Source organism: Dermacentor silvarum, chromosome 1 (assembly GCF_013339745.2).
Source record: "Dermacentor silvarum isolate Dsil-2018 chromosome 1, BIME_Dsil_1.4, whole genome shotgun sequence".
NCBI classification, from domain to species: Eukaryota; Metazoa; Arthropoda; class Arachnida; order Ixodida; family Ixodidae; genus Dermacentor; species Dermacentor silvarum.
This window is the reverse complement of record NC_051154.1, coordinates 183,653,267-183,678,605: the sequence shown is the minus strand read 5'-3', so window position 1 is coordinate 183,678,605 and position 25,339 is coordinate 183,653,267. Positions and strand designations below refer to the sequence as shown.

Sequence of the window (25,339 nt, the reverse complement as noted above, 5' to 3'; positions counted from 1 at the left end):
AGCTTCTCATGAAGATTAGTGTGCATGTCTTCTACTCCAGCTGCGGTGGCTGAGCGTGCGTCCCATCTTGGAGAGACAATCTGCGCTGGGGTCGAAGGCTAATCGGCCGGATATAGCTGATGGGTTCGTGTGTGCTGTGTTCTCGCGCGCCTAGTTCACGATGAAGCGAGAGGCAGCACGAAGGGGAATTCGCTCGTCTCTGCTGCTTCTCTTCACGTCAGTGTTCTGACAGCGTTAGTGTCTTCAGTCATTGAGTGAGATGTATACATGGTTGCCTGTGGGCACCTGACAACGTGCTTGTTAATTTAGTTAGTAAGCTAATGTTTAGAGCAGTTTATGCAGCTGATAAAACGCCTAACCTTACTTTGTATAGCTGTCTAATAATTTGATATCGCAGTTAATGCTTCACCTTTTGGGCAGAACTGTGACTTTTTTCTTTTTCTACATACTCCCACCCCCCAGTACTATTGCACAACTTGGCATTGAGGTAGGCTAGTACTATTTCATCTTGACCAAGGAAGCTGTGATATTGTTACGGCGCAACCGAGAGTGGCGCCAGTCAGAAGAAGATGATTTGGCGTGTAGATGTGGAATCAGTCTCGAGAGCCATCTTGTTTATGTATTGTTGCCGCTCTTGTATATATTGTAAATACATCTTTATCTGTGACTTCCGCATCATAACAAATTGGTGAGAGGTGCTGGGTAACCACGAGAGACAACAACGGAGCTCCGCAGTGGTCGTCACCTCGGACTGGACTACATGACGGACGAAACAGGACCTGAAATGGTGTGGCCCACATCAACGCCTACAACCCCGACGGTTGTCCTGGCTCAGCCGCGGGATCTAGGAACGTTCTGCGGCAACGGCCACCTTGACTAGATCGCCACGTATGAGCGTGTAAGTGCCCACAACAAATGGGATCCGACGATTATGCTGGCTAACGTGGTGTTCTACCTACAAGGCACGGAGAAGGTCTGGTATGATAACCATGAGGAAGAGCTTAAAGGGATACGGACACAAAAGTTGGCGGGTGGTTTTTTGCGTCGCAACAAAAGTTTAACTGTTGAAAATGATGAATACAACAAGCTGCTTTGAAAAAAAGACTGAGAAACATCTCTTTTTTTGCGATTTTTGGTTGCACCTTGCCTCCAAGCGGCCGCCGGCAGAAGCAAAAATTTGACGTCATAACGCCTACCCACGCACGCGCGGCCAAGGTCGGCCACAGCCGTCGCAGTGTTTCCGGGGTGTCGGTCCCTTGCAACGTTTGTTTAACCCCTTTCGGCGATCTTCGCTCGTGGTTCGTCCGAAACATTATCCCCGTCGGCGCTCCATGCAGGTGGTGCGTCTTACATGCGCCTTCCCGCAGTCGTCACTCGGTATTGACGCGTTCGTCGCGGCGGAAGGAAATGCCCAGACATTGCTGTTATAACAGCATTGTCGGTCGTGATACGCCGTCGTACACGTTTCCCAGAGACGAGAAGGTGCGTAAACTTTGGATACCTGCCTGTCAGCCATCACGCACAGCCTGGAGACCTCTAAAAAATTACTTTATTTGCGTGGACCACTTCGTCGACGATGATTATGTGACCAGCCCGGCTGTGCTGAAAAACCTCGGCATGCCGCTCAAAAGGCAATGCTTAAAACCTGACGCTGTGCCATCGATCTTCTCACGAAAACGCAAGGCAGAAATGATCGGCGCGTTGGAAAAAAGGAGGCGAAAAGATGTTGGTACTGTTTTCGTTCACTGGCAGCCTTCTTGAGCAGTGTGAGGGCGAGGCTGGGGCGAGATGCCCGAGGCTGGGCACGAAGGCAGTAATGTCTTTAAAAATGTTGGCAAAGCATAGTAAAACAATACAAGGCTAGGGAGCGCGACTCATGAGATCAGACACACACACAGCTCTGCTTCTCGCTAAAAGTAGAAAAAACTGGGCAGAACGCCAGACAGGTGCTGCCATCTGTCGGTCGGCTGGCGAAGTGGACGTGAGAGTCTCGGAGGGACTGATACCTCACAGCAGTTGCTCACGCCGACGGCATAAACTACTACTCAATCATTCACGCAGTGCTGAAGTACTCCGCAGTGGCCTCGCCTGCGTGCGCTCTTGAAAAAGCAAGTTTACAGAGGAAATGACAAATAATTCTTGCACAAATGTCTGGTGCAGAGCGAAATCTTCGCGCTACGGTTCGCGAAAACCTGACCGGCACTTCCACGGCCGCCTGCTCTTCTTTGTCGGTTGACGCGGAAGGCTTGTAACCGTAAGCGGTAATATTTCTTGCCAAGTTGGAATGGTCCTCGTTTTCAGACGTGTACTCATCGCTGGTAGATCCACCAGAACTCGAATCCATGCTTGCGATGGCGGCGGCGGCGCGCTTCGAATGACTGTGGCTGGCCGGCTGGCTATCCGACGAGGGTGTCGTGACGTCAAGCCTTCCAACTCCCGCGGGTTGGGCGGCGAGGCGCATGTTCACAAAAACGCCAAAATAAAGCGATCGGCTCAAAAATGAGCTAAGTAACTACTTCTTTTCCGTGTAATCACACACTGATGATTCATTTTCAGCATTTTCGTAAAATTTTCAGATTTTGTGTCCGTATCCCTTTAACGACTGGGACACGTGGAAGCAGAAGCTGAGGGACTTGTTCGGCTGTCCCGCTGGGCGGAAGAGTGCCGCTAAGAAAGAACTAGTGACCGTTGTCCAGACATGCACTGAATTATACGTCTCTTACATCCAGGACGGGCTGGCTCTGTGCCGTAAGGCCGACCACGATGCGGATGAGTCCGAGAAGGTTGGCCATATATTGAAGGGGATCGCTGATGATGTGTTTAACCTGCTCATGTGCAAAAATTGTGAGACAGTACGGGACATCATAAAAAAGTGTCAGCGCTTTGAGCAGGCCAAGAGCCGCCGCATTGCAACGCCGTTTGCACGTCTGCCGAACACAGCTGCGACATCCTCTTGTGACGACAGGCTAGGAATGCAGCGACTGTCATCATCCAACGACCTGACGCAAATAGTGTGGCGAGAACTTGAAGCCATGGCTCCTGCAGCCCCTTTTTCGTGCTCCAGTGAGCCGAACAACATGCCTACAGTGCCATTTGTGCAGGCAATAGTCCGCACAGAACTCTCTGATCTTGGAGTTCATTCTGTATGTTCCGTTGCCCCTTCACAGCTGGCCAGTGCTCCTTGTCCATCCACTGGTCAGTGGTATCGTGCACTCTACCGAAATCCGGCCGAGTGGCGAAGCACAAACGATCAGCCAATCTGTTTTGCCTGCCAGCGGATCGGTCACGTTGCTCGCCATTGTAATAACCGCATCGTTTCCTCCCCTCGACGACTGCCATTCCCCAGTTATTATCACCCGAACAGAACCAGTGTCGTTACCAGCCTCTATTTGAACCGCAGCAGCCAAACGCTGACGCTCGTGTCGCTTGGAACGGTCCTTCGTCGTCATTCCAGTGTCACCAGTCCCGTTCGCAACCAGCTCGTCGTCCACCGTCCTTGATGCAGCCCCGACGCCTGTCTCCGGAAAACTTAGCGATGGAGCTCCCAGAGGTGACGCTGCATTGACGACTCGACCGCAAAAACCCTCTGATGACTTTGCCGACCGAACAGAACTTGATGGACATTGTGGTTGATGGTGTCAGTGTCCCAGCACTCATTGACACTGGCGCTCACATATCCGTGATGAGTGCCCAGTTGTGCTGACACCTGAACAAAGTTCTCACACTCGCTGCATCACGCCCAGGGGCGGATCCAGGCTTTTTCTGAGGGGGGGGGGGGGGGGTCAGCTTCTGTCAGTGATGATGATGATGATAGCAGTCTTATTTATCGAAATTCACCGTTTCTGCACCCAATAAACCCGCCTCTTATACGGCTAGTGCAACACCTGTAGCGAAGCCAGGTATTGGTTTCTCAGAACTTATAGGAAAAGGACATTGCCCAACACAGCCGTGTGCTTGGCGTCTGTGCCTGATAATTTATCTAAGTCACTAAGTCTAGTTGGTTGTTGTTCCTGAGTCTAACATGGAATGTTTGTTTGATTTTCCGTAGACTCAATGCAAAAAAAAAAAAGTCCGCTTAAGACGAATCGTCTCAGACGTACTCTTCGGTTAAGACGAACATTAGGAGTGACCACCACTGCTACCAATCCTGGGTGTGCGCTGCAGGCCTCCCTACTGGAGGCCTGCAGCGCACATCATCGGTGGACAGAGGCGAAAGCAAGAGGAAACAAAACAAAACAAAAAGAAGTAAAAAGAAACAAGCGGATAAACTATCCTGACCAGTGCCGTTTCTCAGTGGGAGCATGTGACCTTGCGTCATCATATGGGTCCTACAGGCTATGACCTGTGAGGCGGCAGATGCCTGCTTGAACTCCCTAGTGAACTTTTTCCAGCAGTACGAAAGCACAGAAGGATGTTTAAGATCATTAGGCGAGATGACATCGCTTATGGCTGCTTGCCGATTTGCACCGAAGCGACAAACATCCATCACCGACTGGATAAAACCAAGTAAGAGTACCACTTGAAAAGAGATTTCAGCTAAATAAAGGATTTTTATGTCATTCCCCCCCCCCCCCCCCCCCCCCCCCCGTTGTAAGTCTACTTCGTTTACCGTTTTTAAGTAAGATATTTGGGTGCACCTGGTCATGTTGCCAATTTATTTTTGGAGTGCACTTCTGTTCAGACGAACTTCCGAAAAGACGAACAAATTTTCATGGTCCCTTCAAGTTAGTCTTAAGGGAGTATACTGTAGTTTATAAAGAGCTATCACTCGAGCTATCGTTGAATCATTGGAATCGACGAGCACAGTAAAAAATTTTTGAAGCAGGCAAATTTTTATGAAACGAGAAGGTGAACAAAAGACGGCAGTGTCAATGCTGCTGACGTTTAGGGCATTTATCTGATTATAAATCAATCCAGTCACTTTCCTTCCAGCTGGAAGGAAAGTGCAGTGCTCCCACTCCTGCGCCAATTGCGCCAGATTGCGCCATACGAGATTTCCTGCGCCACCCTGATAAAAATACACGATTTTGCGCCGAAGTGCGCCAAAATTAACGCCTGCACATTACGTGTGTGGCCGCAGTGGCCCGCAGACGTGCGTAGCGCGCATGACTAAAGCAGCTTCATAAATCGAACGGCGACCGATAATTCGGGCTTGATGGGGACCGCCTAAAAGTACAAATAATTGGGCATCCGAAATATCCAAATTGCCAGAAAATAACTGAATTTATTCCGCCAGTGGCTAAAAAAGACGTTATTCTCGGTTGACCACTTTCGGGGATACGTTCACTTTTGCGGGATTTCGCGTCACTAGCGTCAGCGCTGGCATACTTGGTAGTGTGCCAGGAACGGTATTATCCGTTGACGTGTCCAGTGCTAGTCGCGCGAAATGTCACGAAAGTGAAAGTATCCCGGAAAGGGATCGTCCAAAAATAAAGCCGAAGTTTGTCAACGCGGTCCTGCGCGCACGTTCGCTTGCCTACGATCTGGTCGGTCCGTATCTCTACCATTGTTATACTGTCGCTACAGAAAGACGAAAGTACAAATAATGCATCAACTAATGTTCAACCTTTGGCAACAGGACTGTGATTTTGTAGCGATGCCATTTCCGCTGCCACTCCTTGCGGTTCGTCAGTGGTATAAGAGCGGCGCTCCGCCTGCGTTATATGGTATCAGCTGGCAGAGATCGGTGGATGATAAGGGCGGCATATAGAATCGAGCTGAATGCATCGCTACCAAATCGCCGTGCAAGAATCGACCGCGCTATCATAGGCGAATGACGGCGTTTTTTTTTTTTTTGAAACAGTCGCTGTCCTCGTCGGCGGAGACATCGATGGTGTAGTCGGCGCCGCTTAAACAACTTAAGTCGCTGCGACCGTGTCGCTACTTACCACGTCAATGAACAAACGCTGGACGCGTGGAGCCAACCCGAATGCACTCCCAAATGGCTTGCCGGGGTTCGCTTGCCCGACGGTTTGGGCGCGGTCGTTGCTGGATTAACTAGGTTTGGCTAGTTTCGGTTTCCAGGAAGTGTCGGCAACATGGCCGACCCCCATGCTACGGCGATGCCAGCGACGTATCAACGCCAAAATATTGCTATTTCCGCTCAAGTCGGCAGTCAAATTAGCACGCTGTTGGGCAGGCGGAGTCCGAATTATATAGAATGGCGTACCTTAAGGTGTCCGAAATTTCGGTCGTACTTATACTTTAAATTTATAGGCCAGTGATGGTGCCTCAAAGTAGTCCGAATAATCGAGCTTGTTTGAATTGCTGGTGTCAAAATAATCGGTCGACGCCAGTTGTGAATCGGCCAGTTGCTGAAGAGAGGCTTCAGCTTTACGAGGAAAAACAGACCGTTGAAAAGTACCTGGTGTCGTCTGAAGCAATGACTGAGCGTTACGAGGGGCTTATCAAGGCTGGCCTGGCTCAGAATAGCATTGATGACATTGTCTGGCCAGGTGTTTCTGACTGATGCTAGAGCCTTGCTGAAAACATAACAAAGTGTCAGCTGTCAATGAAAAAAATCATACGATGTAAAAGGCAACATCTGAGCAGCTTCACTAAACTTGGAATAAACTAATTACAGCACACTGTGTGAACAGGTTTGTTCTCTTCGTTTGAATTAAAGGGAAACTCGTGTATTTAGAGGCAGAGCAACATTGTTCTACAGCAAGCAAATACTTTCTGGAATAACGCTTGTCAATTTTAAGTGCTTGAAATAGCTTAGGACGTGTCCAGCAGCTGGCATTTATTAGCTCCAAAGTGCTCCAAAATCTGTATCTGGATGCTTCAAACTGCTCCAAAATTAAGATTTTGCTGCTTCAAAAATTGCTCCAAATCTCAGTTCGTCAGTGGCACCACTGAAAGTGGCTGCTTTTAAATACGAATTACGCGAGCTGTTTGCTCCGTGTCTATCTGAAGCGCGGAAGCAGACGGTAGCAGATAACCGCCCACAGCACTCACTGCGCCTGCGCAACACTCGTTGCAGCCGCCGGCCGGCGGTGACGCCAAGCAGACGGCTCGCGCTCCGTTGGACCGCTCTGTACATCACCAACACATGTTACTCCGAGGTGAAAGACACAGGTATTCCTTCTCCTCTTGCTCCTAACTCCTCTACAACTAGATCTTTTTTTTTTCGCGCATGCACACTGGTTCCTGCGGAGGGCCCTCCTGGGCACGGACGGACGTTTCGCCTAGGCATATACAGTGTTGTTGTAAAACATGTATAGCATGCCTGATTAAATCAAGCAGGCTAGGTAACTATTTGTCACCGCCCCGTTTCAAAGGGGATGCCAATAAATCATCATCATCATCATCACCTGAAGTTTCTCTGGCGTGAGCGACTGCAGACAGTGACGTTCTTCCTCATACTCATGGTCCTGCGACGCATTCCCCGCTTTTGCACGGTCCCGCTTTCGCTGTCTGTGATCACGTTGCTGCTGTTGACGCCTCTCCGCTTTGTTAGCTTTTTCCTCTGGCGTGAACACGCTACGCCGCACCCCTGGCTTTTGCAGGTAACAGTAAGAGGCAACCGATGACACCCCGAGGGGGAACTAAGTTAATCAGGTGCGAAGGCGCTCGCGTGGACATGGGCATGCTTGACAAAAGGGACGTCCCCTCGTTCGCTCGCCGCCGCCGATGGGACGAGTAAGGCATGGCCGACGCCAGGAGGTCCAAGGTGTTCATGAGAAAAAATAACTATGGCAACTTCGCGACACCACACCCCTACGGAAAACAGCTAAGCTTGTGAGCGAGCTCGCTTTACTTCTACATGGCTGCTACCACTGGTACTTGCGAAAAATACTTTGAAGAATGCTGGTGGTCACATTTTTTACGACAGGGCCATCACCCTGTCAGTGAGGGCTGATGCAGAAATCTGAGGGGGGGGGTCAGAACATCCGGACATCCCCCCTAGATCCGCGCCTGATCACGCCCCCTCCGCGTCGTCAACGGAGGAACGCCTACCATGCTTGGTATGTGCACTGCTCGCATTGGCATCGCGGGGCGCCTAACCACTGTGTTGTTTGCAGTTTTGGAACAATGCCCCTATGACGTTATACTTGGCTTAGACTTTTTTTTCGTCCCATTCAGCCCTCTTTGACTGTGCTTCTAGTGTCATTCAGCTTAGCTACCCCACGGCTGTCCAACAGTCACACAGCCACGGTTATGCTCTGCTGAAGACATCCGCCTGTCGCCTCAAGCCACTACGTACGTCACTCTCATGTCATTTTCATCCATTCCTGACGGCGTCTATGTGCTATGTCCCACTGCTGAAATACTGCTTCAAAAGAATTTGGCCGTTCCCCATACCGTGCTCACTATTACTGGCAATCAGACTTCGCTCCCTCTCCTTAATTTTAACTGCTCGTATCAAATTGTTCCCAGAGGCATGTCTTTGGGCGACATTTTGCCTGTCAATGATTGTGACATATTGGCTTTTGACACAGCAGTTCCATCGCCTTCTACAGGAACCTCCGATTGACCCACAGTGTAGACTGCTTATAACGTAGGTTGCCGGAGTCGCGAATATCCGCACTATAAGCGGTACCGCACTATAACCAAAGCAACAATTTTGAAAGCCCGCATATATGCAAAACGTGCTCCGAGCCGCCACACGTACGTGACAGTCGAGGAATGCGGCAAGAACGTTTGCATTCAATTTACAGTCGAATCTCGTTAATTCGAACCCAATCACGCGGCGGTGCCTGCGACTGGCATTGCGCCGGCACCGCCATAGAGTAAAAGCTTAGGAGAGACCCCTCAATGTCGCGCGCGAACAAAAAAGAACAAAAGAAACAAAAAAACGTGGCGGAAATTTCACCCTCTATCAAATGGCAAGGTCGCCGATTCTGCGTTGCGCCGGAAGATGCGTGTACGTGCCGACGTCTCAGCCACGCTACCGTAGCCACGCGTAGAAAATGGCAGTGAACCCTTCTTTCTCCTTTATGCTTCCTTTACTTTGTAGTCACGTGTTGACCTTGCACGCTGCGGCTACGGCGCAGAGGGAAGCAGCGGCGCTGTCCCAGGCCGGCCAATGAAACCGCCCACGCCGGCAAATGCCCGCTTCCTGATAACGGCAGAAAACGAAACTTCGGAGAGCTGCCGCCGGGCCGGCTGTAGCGGCGCGCCCTGCACGGCGGCGGGCGCGCACGGTGACAGTCGAAAGTGAGGGAGTTACGAGGGAGGGCGAGGGGAGTCACCAGCGGAGTTGCCGAGGCGAAATCCGCTACCGTGCCGCCCTCCCTCCCTCACAATCCACGGTCTCCGCGTGCGCCATTCGTGCGTGCCGGCGCCGCCTGCTCCCTGAAGTTTCGTTTACTGCCGTTATCGTGAAGCAAGCGTTGGCCGGCGTTGGCAGTTTCGTGGCCCTTGCTCGCTATGCGCGCTGTGATATTTCACGACTCGCACTCAAGATTCTGGTTTCAGCCTCACTGGCTGTTCGTTCGCACCACATGCCCTTCTCCTCCACTTCGTCTTTCTTTCTTCCTCGAGCACTCCTTGGGGCACCCGTTCGAGGGAAGCGTCCGCCGTCTCCGCTGACTTCCGTACTGCCAGGCAGCCGTACTGTAACCGGTATTTGGTTTCCTGCAACTGCTCTATAAGCGATACGTGTATACATGGAGTGCTATGGGAAAATTAACGGGAGTCTGAAAAGACCGCACTATATCCGGTCCTGCACTATAAGCGGTTACGTTATAAGTGGTCTATACTGTACTCTAGTCACAGCCAAACTTAGCAAGATGATTGCACCTCACCTTCCTGCACAAGCTGCTGACCTCCGCCGTCTCTTGGAAAGTCACAGCGACATTTTTTACCTTGACCGCCGCCTTTTAGCTTAGACATGGGTGGTCACCCATCGTATTTACACCGGAGAAGCTAATCCGATATGCCGCCGGCTGTACCGTGTTTCACATGCTGAACGACAAGTGATGAAACGAGAAGTCGATAAGTGGGCGTCCCCTGTTGTCCTTGTCAAGAAGGACGGCAGTTGGTACTTTTGTGTCGATTGCCAACACCTAAACAAAATCACGTGCAAGGTGGCAGTTATGACGCTTTGGACTGCTTGCATGAAGCCAAGTACTTTTCATCCATAGACCTTCGATCAGGCTATTGGCAAATCTTGGTAGATGACATGGACCGTGAGAAAACTGCCTTTGTAACACCTGACGGCCTCTACCAATTCAAGGTTGTGCCGTTCGGTCTTTGTAATGCCCCAGCAACTTTCAAAAGAATGATTGACTCCTTACTTCACGGCTCTAAATGGTCTATATACATGTCTGTGTTACCTAGACGATGTGATAGCTTTTTCACCAACTTTTGCGAGTCATCTAATACGTCTGTCGGCCATTCTTGCTGTTTTTCGATGCGCCAGCCTGCAATTCAACTCATCCAAGTGTCACTTTCGACATTGTCAAATTACTGTTGTTGGCCATGTCGTCAGTGCCGTTGGCGTTCAACACGACCCTGACAAAATTCGCGCTGTCCAGAACTTTCCTGTTCCATCTTCCACTGCAGACGTTAGAAGCTTTGTCAGACTCTGCTTGTATTTCCGTCACTTCATCATAAATTTCGCCGACACCGCTTGCTCACTTACCTACTTACTTAAGAAGGACGTTGCTTTCACAGACCGAAGCCTTCTCCGCCCTCGTACGCTTACTAACGGCTCCCCCATTACTGGCTCATTATGGTCCATCTATTCCCACTGAACTTCACACGGATTCCAGTGGCCATGGAATTGGGGCTGTAATCGTTCATTGGCAGCATAACGCAGAGCGCGTGATTGCATATGCCAGCTGCCTCCTGTCACCCACCAAGAGGAATTTTTCAAATACTGAACGGGAGTGCCTGGCGTTAGTTTGGGCAGTGGCCAAATTCTGCCCCTACTTGTGCGGCCGCACATTTTCCGTGGTTACCGATCACCACGCCTTGAGCTGGCTCTCGTCACTTAAAGACCTTACTGGACGATTGGGTAGATAGGCGCTACAGCTCTAAGAATATTTATTTGCTGTTGTATACAAGTCCGGCTGCTTGCACAAGGACGCCGACTGCCTTTCCCATTGTCCTGTCGACCGCCCTGTAACTGATGCGCATGACAGCAATGCTTGCGTCCTAGCCATCTCTGATCTGCGTGACATTCGCACTGAACAACGGCTTGATGACTGCTTACGTGTTGTAGTCTCCGGGTTCTCTCAAGCCGCCTTTGTCGTAAGGCTTAGGCTTGACGGCCAACTCCCGTGTGCTTGCCTTGTACTACCGGGGTTCGGCAGTGCGCGGGGTCGGGCACTCCTACATTTGTAGCGGGTGTGGTAGTGCAGTACGTGTTTGCACGGCCCACATTTGTGGGTGACGCGGCCGATGCAACGAGGCCCGAGTTTTCCCTGGCCCGACTGCAAATATTGGCCAACTCCATGAGATCGCTAAGTTCGTACTGCGGGCTCGTCATCGTGTCGCGGGAGCCGGCTGCTCGATTGCGTCTGCAAACGAGAAATCACGTTGGGCGCCAGTTGTAGTCTCCGGGTTCTCTCAAGCCGCCTTTGTCGTAAGGCTTAGGCTTGACGGCCAACTCCCGTGTGCTTGCCTTGTACTACCGGGGTTCGGCGGTACAAGGACAGGCAGAAACACGACAAAACACGATAGTGTAACAAGTATAAAAAGGGTTTATTGCTCCATGGGAATTCGCGTGGAAGCAGGCTATAGATTCAACCTTGACGTTTTTCGGGGTCGATAGTGGTCGAACGAGGTAGGGCACGACAAAGGAAGGGAACAAGATGGTTACCTGAGCTCCGTCCTTCGTCGCGGCTCGCAGTCGTCTCCTCTTTCTCCGGCGTGCGCTGGTCGCGCCGATCGCGACCGCCCCGCCTCGTTCTGGGCTCGGTCCAATGAGCGCGGGACTCCGCGTACACGTCACCGCTGCGTTTGCAACCGGTTTCCAAGAGGATCGCGCCACCGCATGAAAAGCCGTTTGGCTCCCCGAACGGGAAGAGGGAAAAAGGCGTCTGCTCTCCTCACTTCCGTGGTGCGCGCAAGGACGCGGGGAAATATGAACCTTCATAATTTCCACAGTGTTCTCATTGATCGTCTCCATTTTGGACATTAGGAGCCCACGCTGTACATGCTCGTACTCTGCGACGACGTTCTCTACCATCGCAGCTTACGCCCTGAAGGGCCAGAATTTTTACTCGTCCTGCGCCATCTCCAGACATCTGTTCTTGAGCAGTTGCATGATGCACCCACTGCAGGCCACCTCGGTGTTGCCGGTACGACAGCCGACATCGGGACATTCTATTTCTGCCTGGCTCCGTTTTCCTTCTATGAACACCATGTCGCCGCATCGGCTTGTCTGTAAAGCTGATGCCGCGCTACACCAAGCCCTACACGATATTATGTCAGCTTGGCGATGTCAACTACTAGATCGCTCTGCTGGAATTGCCTGTCCCCGCTAATGTGCATGTGTCTCGGCTGAAGCCTTACTTTGCCGCGAGTTCACGTCCCTTATGGGTAGTGCCGAGACGGCACGCTTACAGGCGGGGATTATGTTACGGTGCAACCGAGAGTGGCGCCAGTCAGAAGAAGACGATTTGACTTGTGGAGGTGGAATCAAGTCTCGACAGCCATCTTGTTTATGTATTGTTGCCGCTCTTGTATACATTGTAAATACATCTTTATCTGTGACTTCCGCATCGTAACAATATATTTAGTGGCTGAATGCATCTAGAGGTGCTAAACTCCTTGATTATAATCACATTTCTCACTTGTAGACTGTTGCCAGCACTCAATGGGTAAAGGTGAAGCGACTGCAACTTGAGTTACTCTATTTTTCCATCGGACCCCCCAGTGGTCATGCAGCTTCTGGTTGTGTCCAGTACCATGAGCGCCCTGAGATTCATAATCACTACGGCTGGGATCTGGATAAGAGTGGAGACAACTTAGATTTGAGTGTTTGGTGACAGTGTCCTGAACTAAATGGTGCTTAATGGTTTCAGGAAAGATTTCACGTTGAAGATGACCGACCCAAAACAGTTGACTTCGATCCGCAAGTCGAAATACCCATGTTTTGACATGTATGAAGTTTTTCAGGTTGCTGAACTTCATTAAGCCAACTGTGTCAACTTCGTTTGGCACCTGAAGGGGGACATGAGGCATGTCATACTCTGGCTTCTTGTTGAACTTTGGGCGTACACTTGGTTCTGTAGGCCATGCTGACCTTCGGTGAGCTAGCCATTCAAGTTCACTCCGACAGCTGCGATTTTCCCTGAGTCTTTATAGACGCGCCCAGAGTCAATAAATCGGATGGGTTGGGTTCCCCTGGATGGTAACACCATTCAACAACATTCTTCTTTTGGCTGGCAGGAGTGATGTCAACGCAGACAACCTGGAAGACATGTTGTTCGGGCTTCTTTTCTATATACAATGCCTTCTTGATATTCAAGTTTGTGGGGACTGGGTTCCTCTGAAAGCAAGGAAAGACTTGTAGCAGCTTCGACACTGGATTGAGGTTCACCGCTTTGTCCATGTGGTCATCGAGGGATAGAAAACCTCGAGTATGCGATGGTCAGTCAAACACTACCTGGTGTTTGCTAGTCAACGATTCCTATTTTATAACTTCCAGATGTGGCATGTAGCTGATCACTAAAAACATTCTTGAGTACTGGTACTGCGTTGCCGAGCACCATGTATTGCCTCCGAATTGGCCGAGGGTGATGTATCCCATCTCCAGACACCGGATTGGGGGAAGGTGATGTGCCTGTTACCATGGGGTGTTAAAAGACAAGACAAATGCTTGCTGATCGAATTCGGCAGCTACAGCTTGAACTTGAACATCTTCTCTGCATCTTTCTTATATGTTGTACAAAATGTAAATATAAGCGAGTGTTTTAAAATGTCCTGGATGTCGGACATAGCCCCACGTTCCTTACTCCACCATGATGCATGAAGTATCCACATTTATGGGCCCCTGGTCACAACAATTCTGCGTCACAGTAGCGGACAAGTAGCTCTTTTCCTTTTTTTTCCAGGGAAGCACAGCAACGTACCTGCTGATATACTTGCTGGTTGTTTCTGGAAGCCAACAAGGCACTTACTTGAAGAAGGTTTAGTGGAACCGGAGATGTTCGTTGCTTTGCAAGATGAATGGCAGAGTTTGCGATGATGCTTCATTGTGAGCAATTGTTTCTGCTCACAGTTCGCAGACCATCAAGTTAGTATCGCAGTCGAAAAACCTCTTTTGTCTAGTCAGTCTCTGGTGTCCACCCACAGGCCGAATTGATTGTGACCAATCCTCTACTATTTTCACTCCATATAACTTCTTCTGTCAGGATCTTCCAAAGGTGGTGAGCTTCATTCAACAAGCTGAGACTGGGCTCTGCATCTGCCTGAAGAAATTTTCTTTTATCAGAAAGAAATTTGCCTCCATCTCTCGGCTTCTCAATAAAGTTGGCTTCAGTTGGTGGTGCTGCGACATTGTGGCAGGTAACTGGAACCATGGTTATCATGCTTGCGCTATATGCATGTCTGAGCTGTGTTGGCTACGCAGTGGGACTTCAACGACCCTTAGTACTTCAGCAGGGCTTGAAGTTGCTTTGCCAAATGTGTGAACCACAATTCTGATTTCACCTACTGCAATGGAACCTCGGTTATATGTCCCCCGATTTTGTAAAGTCACGGGTTTTACGATGGATAAATGTAGTCCCGGTGAACTCCTCATGGAGACGGTGCATTAAACACCTCGTTTATACGACGTGAGATTACACACGTTTCATGAAGTCTTATGATGACCTGCGCGAACCCAATGGCGGATGCATGAGGAGGCCCGGCAGCCTCCGGCAGCTCTCTTGCGGTGCCATCTCCACCATAAGGAAGTGAAAAGCTCTGACTGGTGTCCGGGCTCCCTCCTAACCTCCTCTTCCCCTCCTGAGCACACAAGATTTCTCACGTGTCTGTCGTTGGGTTCCCGGTTTTGTGCGGATCGTTGTATGAGATGGGAGGTGTGAGAAGGCATTGCCTCGTGCTGATGTTGCTGGCTACCACCTCAGATGAGGATGACGCCACAGATGCTGCCGTGCCTGTGTCTGTGTTCGCAGATGTGCTACGAGCATCGACAACATTCGGAGGTTCGTCCATGCAGCTGATACTATAAGTGACCTCCTTGCAGACGTCGCTGCACTTGAAAGAAAGCTCTTGCTGTGTGGCTATAAAGTCTATAAAAATCTGACTGATATTTTTTAAGTGTGTAGGGGAGGAAAAAAAAAAGGTTTTAGCATGCTGGTGGGCGCAGATCGCAGTACATGGTATGCTAAATCCCTCCTATAAACTGTGATTTGCACGTGCGCTCCTGTATTCTTTTTGCATTAAATTTTTTGGCAGTTTTGGTTTCCGAGACCTCCAGAGTAGTAGCCTATAGTTTATAAACTTTGTCGTAGCCTAAAGTAGTAGCCTAAAGTGGTAGCCTAATGTTTAAGTTTTGTACAACTCTCTTGTACAAAACTGTGTATTATAGACGTAATTTTTGTTGGTCGATTATACGACACCCGGATTAGATGATGTGTTGCGCCATCCCGAGAAAGTCATATACAGTATAGACCACTTATAACGTAACCGCTTATAGTGCAGGACAGGATATAGTGCGGTCTTTTCAGACTCCCGTTAATTTTCCCATAGCACTCCATGTATACACGTATCGCTTATAGTGCAGTTGCGAAAACGAAATACCGGTTACAGTGCGGCTGCCTGGGAGTACGGAAGTCAGCGGAGACGGTGAACGCTCCCCTCAAACGGGCGCCGCAAGGAGTGCTCGAGGAAGAAAGAGAGACGAAGTGGAGGAGAAGGGCACGTGGTGTGAACGAACAGCCAGTGAGGCTGAAACCAGAACCTTGAGTGCGAGAAAATATCACGGCGCGCATAGCGAGCGAGGGCCACGAAACTGCCAACTCCGGCCAATACTCGCTTCACGATAATGGCAGTAAACGAAACTTCAGGGACGGAACGGGCGGTGCCAGCACGGCACGGCGAAGGGCGCACGCGGTGACCGTGGAATGTGAGGTAGGAGGGCGGCCGGGAAGCGGATTTCGCCTCAGCAAATCCGCCGCTTCAGTGGCTCCCCTCGCCCTCCCTCGTAGCTCCCTCACTTTCGACTGTCACCGTGCGCGCCCACAGGCGCCGCCGCTCCAGTCGGCTCGACGCCAGCTCCCCGACGTTTCGTTTTCTGCCGTTATCGGGAAGCGGGCGTTTGCCGGCGTGGACAGTTTCGTTGGCTGGCCTGGGACAGCGCTGCTGCTTCCCTCTGCGCCGTAGCTGCAGTGTGCAAGGTCAAAATGTGACTAAAAAGTAGAGGAAGCATAAAAGAGAAAGAAAGGTTCACTGCCATTTTCTACGCGTGGCTACGGTATCGTGGCTGAGACGTCGGCACGTACACGCATGTTCCGGCACAATGCAGAATCGGCGACCTTGCCATTTGAGAGAGGGTGAAATTTCCGACGCGTTTTTATTTCTTTCTTTTTCTTTTCTTTTTTTTTGTTCGCGCGCGACATTGAGGGGCCTCTCCAAAGCTTTTACTCTATGACGGTGCCGGAGCAATGCCGATCGGAGGCGCCGCGGCGTGATTTGGTTCGAATTAACAAGATTCGACTGTAAATTCAATGCAAAAGTTCTAGCCGCATGTTTGCCGCATGGTGCACATGTTTTGCATGTGTGCGGGCCTTGAAAATTGTTGCTTTGGTTATAGTGCGGTACCGCTTATAGTGTGGATATTCGCGACTCCGGCGACTTACGTTATAAGCGGTCTACACTGTAATTGGGATTCCACTGTATCCGCAGTCGGAGTTTTGCAGCGAGATCTTCTTTAATAAATGATCTCTGACTGCTGCCATCTAGGATTCCTCTGATGTACCTTGACCTGGCGTTCTTAACAACAAAGGTGCAAAAATTCTGCCGGTAAACTCTTATTGTCTGTCTTTGCGATGATATTCGATGACTCTTTGTCACACAGCAGTACGAATTGCTACAAGATGAACACTTTTCTGCTTCCTGTGGTGTCTTTCTTTTTCTAGTTTGTGTGACACATGCTTGAGTTGTGTCTTTTGTGACAAGATGAACACGCAAGAATTACGTGGTGAGACCTTGCCTGGTGACCTCCTGAAGTAAATCTGTACCAGACGTTGTCTTTGGCCAGTTGTCCTTTTGTAGAAGCAAGAGAGATTTTGGCGTCGCAGGCGCATGTACCTTGCTCTTTTGATTGACAGAAGAAACATTCGCTCTAGCTGGACGAGGTACTGTGCTGTACAGTAGTGCTAGCACCTCGGTCCTTTCAGCACAGCCGTTGAGAGATCATTGCATTGATGGGCTGCATTTTTCACGGCTTTCCAGCTCGTTACGTACGTATCAATGTGAGCAGCTCCTTTAACTCGGCCTCCAATGTTGCAGCTGCCACTGCTAGCTGCGAGACGTTTTTATGATTATAAGACATGCGTTGTGTTAAAGCCTGGGTCTGCTTTTCAGTGTAGTATACACAAGGACGATCTTGTATGGCAAAGCTTTCTGCAGCATATCAATCAGCATTGCTGAGAAACTGAGCATTTGATATGTTTAGTGCAGTTAAACAGCAGATATTTATCTGCACGGCATCATACAGTTTTCCGAGGCCTCGTACGTCACTTCCCGACTTTACATGTTCGACGACATCGGCATAACAAGATTTGACAGTCCGGCAATCACTGCCACTGCTTCACCCGCAAGGGTAATGCTGTAGACAGTGTAGATAGAAAAACTTGTTTGTTGTTGATAGAGCATTGTTCAGATGAACATTCTGCTCAAACTGCTCACAGAAACCTTACCATTTATGAATGTTGTCTCTAGATGTTGGCATGTCAAGGTTCCACAGCCACGAGCCAATTGGCATAGCCACAGGAGCTGTCTGTGTTGCATTCTGCGGAGCAGTCTTCGCGTTCCAAAATGGCAACTTTGCAGCGAATCTCGGCAAGCATGCTGATAGCTTAATCATCATACTCTGCAGCAGTTAAGTATTCTTGCAGCTCATCGTCGGCAATGTGCTCTTCCAGAGCCGTGTTAAGGTTCGAGGGCTTGGCGTTGTTCACAGAAAGATGGGAAAAATACCTGAAAACAATTGGGCTTGCTGCAAAATCTTCGTATTCTGTGCTTGCCGAGCTGATCGCTTGATCTTGAGGTGTTTCATCAGGGTAGCTCTTGAGATCCGGGTAGACGGAGGTGTGGCATCTACACTGATCACGAACCATGCATTGTTCAGCTAGTCCTCGCTGCCCACAGTGCAAAGTGGTCGAGTAGCAGATTGCTTGAGGTGTGCGTAGAAGGATACGTGTCCACACGGAGGTTTTAGGCACTAATATGTAGAAAATTTGTCCTGCATACTCGAAAGAACCAGACCGAGAGCCAGCAGCTCATTGTTCCCATTTCTTCCCACTTCAGTGCTTGCCATTGCACATTTATTTTTCTACAAAGGGCGCATTTGGTAAATAAATTTGTTAAATAAATTTGTAGACATACACAACTGATCTCCAAGGCTCAAAATCCGGTAAGCTCAAACATGTGTGCACACATTGTGCTGGGTGCTCCGCCTGCCACACAGGCAGCAGAAACTTTAACCCTGCCGACTTAATCACTTCAGTACCTCTCATAGAACCGTTCCCAATGTAGGAGATGCCACGTCGCACTATGTAGACAGTGCGAGCCAGAAAATAACCACCAGTAACTGCCGCTAAGCATACAACACAGAGCATTCATCTAAGCCGGCATGGCTGTGAAAGCAGACAGCTCATAGATGGCGCCACTGTCTACCCAATACAACGGCGCTCATTAAACAAACGAACTGTAGGAGGCTTGGATGAAGGTTACCACGAGTTGCATCAAGAACCCTTTTCACATGGCTGGATTCCTGTTTAGGGCATGAGAGTCTGGAACTGTGGAGCTCAGAAGCAATGATGACTGGCTTGCCATGGCTGGCAGCTCATGGTTGAAGCGCAGCCAACTGCTGCTCACATCAGTTGGGATGACTTCGTCGATGTGAATGACGAAGCCAATCTCTTGAAGGGTATCGTTTGTGAAGCAGTGTTGTCTTGGGGGATAATGGATGGGGCCATCCGTGACGTTGTTTCTGGTGAGCACCAAGTTCACATGCCGCCATCGAGCAGATGTACGCGTGAAGGCTGAGTGCTTCTTCCTTCCCAGGGATGGGGGATGGGGCTCCTAAGTGCCCTGCCGCCTCACAAAAGCTTGACATAGTAGTCACGTGGTGTGCCCTCCTTGCCATGGGGAGGTGGCTTTCTCCCTTATGTGAATAGCGCTTGAGTTGCAAGGCTTTGTCAGCAATAAATTAAATGCAGTGAGGAGATTACGGAACCAATATCACCACCTCTAAGCGCATGAAGCATGGCTTAGTTTATTGTGTTGCTGAAACAGGTCGTCTGCAGTGAAGCTCTTGCTGATGAGCATTTGTCTTCTTTGAACAGTCTAGAAGCTGTGATGCCAAACAAGCTTATTGATTACCTTGGAAAACAATAAATATTTTTGTCATTTTGTTGGTTTATGCTTGCTTGTACACCTATTACAAATGCTCAGCTATAACAGATGCATTCTGCATAACTGTGATGTCCATTATAAGTGGTCTCGATTGTACAATTTTGTTGGTGTACAAGATGCATGAGGTATTTGAGCACATGGCTTCGAATCGCCATAGACAATAGCATTCTCATTTTATCTGCCTAGACGCTTGACTTCGTCTTCCACAACCCCTCTACCACCAATCTAGAACATATACTACCAGGTGTTAGTTTCCAGTTGGACACAAGACATAAATCCGTATGTAGTCCTAGTCACCTTACACGTTGACCACAGCGACTTGAGATTGCCACCTTCGGGAATGCCTCCAAATCCTTTCTCTTTGGGGTTAGACAACAGTTTATGGCCAGTTATCATCTAAGACAGAGGGAAATAAGCGAGAAATAAGTGCTGCCAGTGGACATGCCTTTCAGGCAGCTTTTTCTTCAGCAGGTGGAGGCCATGATAAGCAAGAATTTTGAAAAGCCGAAAAAAGTCAATGCGGAGCAGCTTAAAGAGGCATAGTCAACTGCTAAGTTTTCTTTGCACAATGTCACCAGGTGCCACTCCTAGTAACTGATTTGCTTGCTCCCACATGACCTACGCCATTCAAGAGTGGGTGGCAGTGACTTCTGCAGCCATGGCACCACTGAGGCACCCTCAGTGTGGTGTGTTTATTCATAATATAAACCTGTATGCCAATATGTGTGCAGGGCATCACTGAGAGGGAGAGCAACCAACAGACACCGAATCTTTAAAAAAGAACTCTCTAATAAAGGCCTCTATTGTGGAAGCACTACCCATCATCAACACTTACTATCTGATCCGAACATACAGCTGTTATTAAAGGAGAATTCAGTATATAATTGAGCCTCAAAAGGGTTTATAAAACATCCTTAGAAAACAGGAAAAAGAAACAATGTTCAAAATTTTAAATTAATATATCGATTCGTGTTTGAAATGTTGTTGCTATTCGTGAAGTCATCGTTATATCCTCAAATACTTCGGGCACCAGGTATTTGAGCTGTTGCTGGAATGTTCATGAAATAAAATGCAACTGCGATTCAATGTTTTCCTCTTTTCGCTTGGTACATTGTTGCATTCAGCCTTTACCATTTGTTGCATTATGTTAAACATATCAAATAGTGTAGGAATTTTCCATACTTTTGACGTCTATGTGTTGACTTGATAATGATTTGCATATAACGCCTCACTATGATGTTTTACTATTTCATGTGCCGAGCCAATTGTGAATTGGTGGTGCTTGTGAGATTTTAGCACTGATGCCTCTTTCATATTCATCTTACTGGAACACCAGTGCCACTGAGTGAAAAGCAGCTTTGAGAGTATGTGTATTGTGCGTAAGGGAAGAGAATTTTGTCTTCAACGATTTTAAACAGCAGGACGCACTGTTTCGCGCAGACCCTTCACTGGTGCACGAACTCCCAAAGCGAGTGTTTGCGCCTTTGGGCGACCGTGGCTTGACCCTGTGCGATTACATCTTCCACGGGGATGCAGCTTGCGATTCTCTTGAGGCTCTTCAAGAACTGCTCGGCCTTGACGTCTCCGCAGGAGACATCGAGCTTGACACAGAGCACTCACCAGGTGCGCATTTCTTATTTGTTTAAACATTTTTACCATTATTCTTGTGATGTGTGACTTACGTTTATAGCGCACTGCATAGCTCTAACAATGTATGGATTTTGAGTTATAATGCAAATCTTGTTTTCTCCTTTGATAATTTGCAGCATAATGTGTCATCTTTCCTTGTTTTATTGCCAGAAAGCAACCAGCAGGTTATAGATGGTGTTGAGACAGCAGAAATTATTACAGAGGCCACAGAGCAGCTTTCACGGGGACGCAACATGCTCAGTAAGTGCTTTGGCTGCTTTATTGTTATACCTCATGTTGTCTTGTAAACATGTAGCAAAAAAGAAACAGAGGCTCCTTTGCAACTATTTGAATTCTTACAATCTACTCAATAAATGGATGGTGTCAAGCTCTGTAACTCAGCATTGGCAGAACAGTTGAAACAGTGTGTACAGTGCACTAAAACTTCAAATGAAAACTTCAAAGCACATTTATTTTACTCAACAGAGACATAAATCTATAATTCTCTATAGGCAGTGTTCTTGGAAAGTTAAAAGGGGAAAAAAAAGTTTTCCACAACCACCTACATTGCGATTGTTCCACAATATTCGATTGTGTTGCAGTTACTACAGGCCTTTTATGGCTAGAAGTGCTTCTACACGGTTGTATATACAGTAAAACCTCGTTAATGCATACCCGCTTAATAAGTAATTCTGGTTTAAATATAGTCACGATGAATCCCCGCCCTATCGCCATTGAACATTGAACCTAATGTATTGGCTGACTTCTTAAGCCGTAGTAGATTAACGGATGCCAAACCATGAGTGCCTAGTATTTACTTCATTTTTGGCACGTACAAGCGTGAAATTGGAGAAATGTCGTGCGTGCAGACCATAAATAGCAAAATATTGGCGCAGGCACCTTTCCCGGGCAGCAGTTGCCGCTGATGGTGATGTCAAAAAACCTTGGTAGCTACCACAATCGTGGTAGCTACCATAATTTTTGCTAGGCACTCATGGACACTCTCTCCACTTACCCCGTCTAGCCTCCACAAGTGAAATTCCTTCACTGCGTTCTCCCATACCGGAGCCGGAGGATCGTGTGAAGAATACATCATAGGCCCTGCCTTCTTCTTTTTTTCTCTCTCTCTCTCGCGTTTTTGCTGAGTGGCACACTTCCGGTGATGGTCTCGTGCGCAAGCTATTGCGTTTGTCTTGTTTTATGCAACGGACCATTTTGTGCGCTCTGCACGAGAACACCTCATTAGCCGTATAAGTCAGTGCCACAATTACGAGCATCACTGGGTGGCGGGCGTGCACGGTGACAGTAGAAAGTGAGGGAGCTAAGAGGGAGGGCGAGGGAAGCCACCGAAGCGGCGGAGTTGCCGAGGCGAAATCCTCTTCCCTGCTGCCCTCCTCCCTCACATTCCACGGTCTCCGCGTGCGCCCTTCGCCGTGCTGTGCCGGCGCCGCCCGCTCCCTGATGTTTCGTTTACTGCCGTTATCGTGAAGTGAGCGTTGGCCGGCGTTGGCAGTTTCGTGGCCATCGCTGTGGCCATCGCCGGCCATCGCCGGCCTTCGCCGTGCCGTGCCGGCGCTGCCCGCTCCCTGATGTTTCGTTTACTGCCGTTATCGTGAAGTGAGCGTTGGCCGGCGTTGGCAGTTTCGTGGCCATCGCTTGCTATGCGTGCCGTAGGCGCGAGAAGATGAAAGAGCATGATCGCAGCGCTGGAACAGGGTAGAAAATGACATAGTGTCGTTCTCTGCATGGTGTGGGGACAAGCAGACAAAACGGAAGTACCTCTCTCTTGCTTTGGTATGAAGTAAAACAAAAACATGCAGACATTTGGTTTGTATATTTTATTATTTCTCTTAACTTTAATTTGTATTTTGAAGCAACAGATTAAACGAATAACTGATGTTGCCTTCAATAATTCTCAAAGTCACGTGTCACTATGAGTGACGTCACAGCACGTCTATGTACGTAGGCGCACGTGCTCGATTGATGTTGACTCTGTGGCTGGGAGTGTGGCGCCTGCGAGGAGAAGGGCAAAGGGCATTTGGTTTGAAATTTAAGCTCTTTCCGCGGTACGTAGGGATGTAATACTTAGCAGACACGGTTTTTCGCGCGCATTGTATGCACTGCGCTTGTCAGCTCAAAATGGCCAGACTTGGTGAGGGGCCCTTTAAAGGAGGCTTTCCCTGACGCTTTAATTAGGGTGTTTAAGACAATAAGCAAGCTGAAGCAGAAAGAACTCTCCTGATGCTCATGCTTTCAGTACACTAGGTATTGTAGTTATACAGTGTAGACCGCTTATAGCGTAAGTCGCCGGAGTCACGAATATCTGCAATATAAGCGGTACCGCACTATAACAAAAGCAACAATTTTCAAGGCCCACACATATGCAAAACATGTGCACCGAGCCACCACGCGTATGCGACAGTTGAGGAATGCGGCTAGAACGTTTTAATTAAATTTACAGTCAAATATCGTTAATTCGAACCAAATTACGTGGCGGCGCCTCCGACCTGCATTGCTCCGGCACCGCGATAGAGTAAAAGCTTAGGAGAGACCCCTCAATGTCGCGCGTGAACAAAAAAAAAGAAAGAAAAAAGAAATCCCAGCGGAAATTTCACCTTCTCTCACATGGCAAGGTCACCGATTCTGAGTTGCGCCGGAATATGCGTGTACGTGCCGACGTCTCAGCCATGCTATATATACCGTAGAAAATGGCAGTGAACCCTTCTTTCTCCTTTATGCTTGCTCTACTTTCTTGTCACGTGTTGACCTTGCACACTGCGGCTACGGTGGTACTGCGGCTACGGCGCAGAGGGAAGCAGTGGCGCTGTCGCAGGCCGGCCAACGAAACTGGCCACGCCGGCAAACGCCCGCTTCCCGATAACGGCAGAAAACGAAACTTCGGGGAGCTGGCGCCGGGCCGCAACACTCCATTTCCTAGTAGGTACAGCGTTTGACCGCTGGCGCCACGCTGCGCCGCTCGCGCGTACCGCGTTTCTAGGTGGTTCCGTTCACCGAGGGCACTCGAACGCAATCATATGGTTTGCGCGAATGCAACCCTTGGAAGCGTGGCTGTATGGCCGAGTGGTTACGGCGCTCGCTTCGGTATCTTGCGTACGCGGGTTCGAAACCCGCTCTGGCTACATTTTTTTTTCTTAATATCACGCTTTTCCCTTTTTTTTTCTCTCTCTGTTTGCCAGCGCGGTCGCTTGAACCCCGGTGCCACGGCGGCAGCCGTGGTGTCGGGCGCCGATGCGAAGCGGCGGTCGTTGGGGTGTTGCGGAGCGCAGCGTAGCAACACCCCAAATAAAAAAATATTGTTCCAGTCAGGTAGACTGCTCCCTCCCTGATAGTGAGATTATATTTGGATCATCAAAACAGTGATGCGTTTTTAATACCACCGATCCCAACAGCAGGCTAAGTCACCACCAGCCCAGCGTTTTCTCCGTCAACGCCTCCTCCGTTCCAACGGCGGCGGCTCGAAACATGGTACGCGCGAGCGGCGCAGCCTGGCGCCAGCGGTCGAACGCTGTACCTACTAGCAAATGGAAATACGCTGCCGGGCCGGCTGGAGCGGCGGCGCCTGCAGGGCGGCGGGCGTGCACGGTGACAGTAGAAAGTGAGGGAGCTAAGAGGGAGGGCGAGGGGAGCCACCGAAGCGGCGGAGTTGCCGAGGCGAAATCCGCTTCCCTGCCGCCCTCCTCCCTCACATTCCACGGTCTCCGCGTGCGCCCTTCGCCGTGCCGTGCCGGCGCCGCCCGCTCCCTGATGTTTCGTTTACTGCCGTTATCGTGAAGTGAGCGTTGGCCGGCGTTGGCAGTTTCGTGGCCATCGCTTGCTATGCGTGCCGTGATATTTCGCCACTCGCACTCAAGATTCTGGTTTCAGCCTCACTGGCTGTTCGTTCGCACCACAAGCCCTTCTCCTCCACTTCGTCTCTCTTTCTTCTTCGAGCACTCCTTGGGGCGCCCGTTTGAGGGGAGCGTTCGCCGTCTCCGCTGACTTCCGTACTTCCAGGCAGCTGCACTGTAACCAGTATTTCGTTTCCCGCAACTGCACTATAAGCGATACGTGTATACATGGAGTGCTATGGGAAAATTAACGGGAGTCTGGAAAGACCGCACTATATCCGGTCCTGCACTATAAGCGGTTACGTTATAAGTGGTCT

The 25,339-nt window shown here is 49.5% G+C and overlaps 1 protein-coding gene across 1 annotated transcript in view; it reads left to right on the top strand.

Annotated features, from left to right (window-relative positions):
- Positions 1-25,339, top strand: part of LOC119436511 (protein odr-4 homolog) — an 80,089-nt gene that overhangs the window by 46,922 nt on the left and 7,828 nt on the right. The window contains exons 9-10 of the mRNA XM_037703375.2: positions 20,986-21,168; positions 21,346-21,435. Of these exons, the coding sequence (XP_037559303.1) occupies positions 20,986-21,168; positions 21,346-21,435 (273 nt within the window). The remainder of the gene's footprint in view (positions 1-20,985; positions 21,169-21,345; positions 21,436-25,339) is intronic.